This window comes from Hermetia illucens, chromosome 4 (genome assembly GCF_905115235.1).
Source record: "Hermetia illucens chromosome 4, iHerIll2.2.curated.20191125, whole genome shotgun sequence".
Lineage (NCBI taxonomy): Eukaryota > Metazoa > Arthropoda > Insecta > Diptera > Stratiomyidae > Hermetia > Hermetia illucens.
In genome coordinates this window covers 36,106,031-36,110,984 of record NC_051852.1, presented here as the reverse complement: position 1 = coordinate 36,110,984, position 4,954 = coordinate 36,106,031, and the positions used below count along the sequence as shown (strand labels likewise).

Sequence of the window (4,954 nt, the reverse complement as noted above, 5' to 3'; positions counted from 1 at the left end):
CGATGTTGTTTGACTGTTTTGTGACTCCTAGTTGGATTATGTTGACATTCTCTGGATTGATCCAGGAAAAGAAATTCACATTAGTTGCTATGCAAGAATTTGTCCATGAAGGAAAACATAATTCTCATATCCCATTACTTGTGTAACTGAGAGCAATTCGTTTGCAGCGACTGAGGCCGCTCAACAAGTGGCGAATGCGAAAATTGAAAGTGTCGGCTGTCAGAAGACTCCGCCCCCGTTGTTGCAATTCTGACTCGCGGCAGCGAACCCATCATTTGCCACGTATCCAGAACCACTCGTAGAGCCGACGCATCAGAAGTTCAACGAGCGCGACCACCTTTCAACATTGGCAGCAGCAACCTAGAAAACGAACGATTATTTGGCAACCGCGGCCTTAAACTTAACAAATAGGGTTCTTATTACTATATACGCTAAAGCTGAAAATTAATAATTAAGATTGTATACAATTCATCCAATCTATCTTTTTTTCAGCAAATGATCTCTAGAAATTCACTCCAAAGGTATCGGTATTCACACAGATCTAATTTTGAAACTTAATTCACAAATTAGTCCAAATAAATACTAAAAGGAATTCCGTATTCAATTTCTTAGAAATTGTCTAAAAACATTTTCAAGATTTTTTCCCTCGGGAAATACAATTTAGTAGTAGGGAAAATTCTACCTTCAGATTTCACTCAATTCATGCGATTCAATTCGCTATTCTCGTCTATTTTTTTTTTGTCTTTTAATATTCGAAAATATCACACACCTTATCGTTATTATTAATTTTGTTCTCTTTGGGGCATAGATCAGGTCTTTTTGAAAAAAATGTTTGATGATGAAATGATTTGTTAGTTAATATTGGGTTGGGGGAAAAGAAATATCATATTTGTGATCGAAATTTGACGCTTTATTTATACTTACAATTATCCGATTTAAGTCAAATATGCGCCGTTTTGTTCGCAAACTTGTTGCCAGTTAGAAGGCAGCTTCATTGTCCCCCCTTATTTGCAAGAAAGTCAGGCAGCCAGTTTTCGCCAGCCTTTTTTGAGGCCAACTTAGTAGCACCAAGAGCGTTTTGAATGGACCGGAAAAGATGGTAATCACTTGGTGCCGGGTCCGGACTATACGGTGAGTGCGATAGGACATCCCATCCGAGCCCCCGTAACTTCTGGCGGATCATCAAAGATGTGTGACGCCGAGTGTTGTCCTGGTGGAACACAACACCATTCTGGCCACTTCTGCTCAATCGCCTGCTTCAAACGTTCGAGTTGCTCACAGTAAAGGACCGAATTGAGGGTCTGGCTATAGTTGAGTTGATGATCCCCTTCCAATCCCACCAAACACACAGCAAAACCTTCCTGGCCGTCAATCCGGGCTTGGCGATGGTTTGGGCCGTCTCGTCGCGCTTCGACCACGATCTTTTTCGCTTGAGGTTGTCGTACGTGATCCACCAGTCACCATCCGCTTCGAAAATCGGTCAAACTCGTTCCATTTCAGCAGTGCATCACAGGCGTTGGTTCGGTTCAAGGGATCTTTTTGCGTCAACTCGTGTGGCACCCAAACATCCAATCTTCTGCAAATGGTTCCAAACGGTTTTATGGTCTATACTCAGTTCCCGGCCAATCGAGCGAATGCTCACATGCCGATCTACTTGGATGATTTCGACGATTTTATCGGTTTCTACGACGATTGGCCTACTAGTACGGGGTGTTCCTCCGACATCCACTACACCAGAACGAAATCGATCGAACCAACGCTGTGCTGTGCAAATCGTTACAGTATCGTGCCCATAAACTTCACAATTTTTTTCAGCCGCCTTCGTTGCATGTTTACCTCTCAGGTAGTAAAAACGTAAAATATGACGAATTTCTTGCTTGATGGACTCTATCTTTGACGCGCTATAACTTGAGACTGAAACGTACGATCACAACACTGTCAAAGACACACTTGTAGCACAGATTGTCGTATAGTATGACCCGATGCGATAAGTACAACACAAGATATGTTTAAGTGTCCCCATCTATTGACAAAATACAACATTTCTTTTTCCCCAACCCAATATTATACACCTTATCTCTTACACGCGTGAAGGTTTCACAGCTCCTTATATCCTTTTAAGTTAAATTTGGTTCATTGTTTTATTTTTATGTTTCAAGGCGAAGCAAAATATATTTAAGTTATTCGAGATCCACTAAATAGGAATATCTTATTTAAGCCATTGTTAGACTCTAAGTGTAAATTGAAGACAATTTGAGTAGTCCAAGCGCAAATTCCGAACACCTTCACTTATTGTTATTATTAATTTGTTAAAAATGTGGAAAGGTACGCGGAAGAAAGAGAAATGTAGACTGTTGGATTGTAGGATTATAAACGTGCTGAAGTTTGCGAAAAATGGTGGTAGTCTGGATATGAGTTTGGTTCCAAAATACACCGCGTTTGGAAAACACCAGAAAACCAATTACCGCTTGAAGAGCGCCAGTAAATAATCCTTCCTTATCCACGGTAAGTCTCTACACACTTTCAAAGTCAAAGAAAATTCGAAAGGTTCAGTTCATTTGGTAAAACCACGACGGGAAATAATGAAGACAAAGAAGAAAGAAAGTTCAAAATGAACTGACACAAAGTATTGCAATTGATCCAGACCAAACTAATGAGATAGCCTGGTAGAACATGTTCTGGATTACGAACTCAGTGAAAACCAAATCTACTTTTTCATGAAATGGTGGTCCAGGCAAACGACATGGGTGTAATGATTCAGTGACTACTTCGTATCAAGTAGGAATTCGTGAAATGGAAGTTAGCAAAAGTAGTAAGTATGGCTCAAACGCACAAAGCTACCCCGCTGAGAGAAATTCACAATGAGTTTATATAATTTCAAATAGGTAGACTAGTTCGCCTACCCAAGATCCCTACTCATTAAAGTAGCAATGAGAGACATAAAAGATAACCTTAAACCGCAAGGTACTTTCCCACTGTCATTAAAGGGTCAACATCAAAACAAAGTAAGCATCTCAAAATTTGTTTTGGGATAAAGTGGTCCTGAGACTGCTGATTTGAGTAGCAACTTACTCTTTCGTTTCAGTGCGCGAACATGATCCATGGCTGCTTTCGGGCACACTGATCCGCAGAGCGATCGAGACTGATCACCCAAAAACATAGATTTGATCAAATGTGGGCGGACCTGATGAGAGGTTGGAATATAGCCTAATGTGTAGCAACACAATATTTTTGCAACCTAAAGCTCATTGCAAGGCGATATTTTTTTAACTTATGCCATTCGGTCTTGTTTAAAAAGCACTTCCATTTCAATACAATTGAATGCACAACTGTAATGGAATCAGTCATGCCTTTGCTCTAAGTTTCCTTAGTTCATACCGGCTTGGAAACCGTATCTGAGTCTTGAGTGACCCTAGAGCTTGTGAATTCACTCCCTGTGAAATACCACTTCTGGTTCCTTGTTTACAATAATGAAATTTTACTCTTTATAAAGATTCATGGTAGTCCTGAAAAGGACTGTTGTGCTTTGTGAGAAATTCACCAGGAAAATAGAGGTCAACTCTACTTTACTTCTTGGCTGCCGCCTTTTTTGGGGCTGCTTTCTTCGCTGTTCCAGCTGTCTTTTTAGCTACTTTTGGAGCTTTTGCTTTCTTCTCTTTGGGTGCCTTTGATTTCACACTTCCAGATTTCTTTGCTGCTTTTGCGGCACCAGATGCTGCTTTCTTAGCCGCGGCTGGCTTCTTCGGTTTAGCTGCTTTCTTCTCTCCAGTCTTCTTTGGCTTAGCGGCGGCTTTAGGTTTCTTTGCTGCTGCTGCTTTCTTTGGTTTAGCCGCTGCTTCCTTCTTCTCCTTCGCTGGGAGCTTGAATGAACCGGAGGCACCACTTCCTTTAGTTTGCACCAATTTCCCAGAGACAACAGCGCTCTTCAAGTACTTCTTGATGAAAGGAGCCAATTTGGTGACATCAACTTTGTAGTTGGCGGCCAAGTATTTCTTGATAGCAGGCAGGGATGAACCTCCACGTTCCTTCAGAGACTTGATGGCGGCGTTCACCATCGAAGAAGTTGGGGGATGAGTTGGTTTTGACTTGGGCTTCTTTGGTCCACCTGCTGTTTTCTTTCCTTTCTTCGGGCTAGCTGCGGCTTGAGCGGCGACTGCTGCTGATTCTTCTGCCATGGCAAATCGGTTCGAGTACTAGATAAATCGTCAAGATATAAACACAAACTTCACAGTTTGACAATGTCTGACCATCGAAACCTACAAAATGAGCATCAACTCATGAGAATCGCGAAGAAGGGCAGTCGAAATTTTTGTTTTCATTCAATATAACTATTGAATAATTATTGGAGTAACTCAAAAGTTTTTATCATCTAACAATTATCTTATTTATTATTATTGTTTCATCCACTTGAATTAGATTGGAGAGAAATTCCCCCCTGTATTTTATGGCAATTCAAACAGCTTTTATTCATGACTATCAGATATATCGAGTCGTAACTCTGCAGCTATGCTTTCCTTACTTCTAGTCCGAAGTTTTTAAGAGTTTTATCAAATAATTATAAAAGCAATAATGAAATGTTGATTCTCAAGCTATCTTTCAATATGTTGACTTTAGGTATCATTGAAAATCTCAACCGCGTGTGACTTACTTTACCGCGTAAATAGCTAACAAATGTAAAGGGTTTCTGTCTGACCCCACCATTATTGCTTGCATTTGCTTATCTTCGCAGTTATTTTTTTATTTTAACATTTTCAAGTATCCAAATCTTTTAGAAATATTTACATGTTTGGGGTAAGGTTTATCTACTACTAATTAAGTAAGTTTATTTGTTAATGCAAAAGAAATGCTTGGCATAGTTAAACGACGAAATGATTTGGACTACATTTGGTCCATATAATCATATCTCAAGAGCTCAGCGAGATGATGAAGGTAAAATACATCTTTCATAAAAAGA

The 4,954-nt window shown here is 40.0% G+C and overlaps 1 protein-coding gene across 1 annotated transcript; it reads right to left on the bottom strand.

The window, feature by feature from the left end:
* Positions 1-3,566: 3,566 nt before the first annotated feature.
* LOC119653469 (histone H1-like) lies at positions 3,567-4,213 on the bottom strand. Its single transcript, XM_038058086.1, has one exon. It carries the CDS (start codon positions 4,173-4,175, stop codon positions 3,567-3,569), a length of 609 nt encoding a protein of 202 aa, XP_037914014.1. The 5' UTR covers positions 4,176-4,213.
* Positions 4,214-4,954: the final 741 nt, after the last annotated feature.

Bases quoted from the DNA above. Each gene is read 5' to 3' on its own strand.
- LOC119653469 (XM_038058086.1), bottom strand. From the start codon at position 4,175: ATGGCAGAAGAATCAGCAGCAGTCGCCGCTCAAGCCGCAGCTAGCCCG.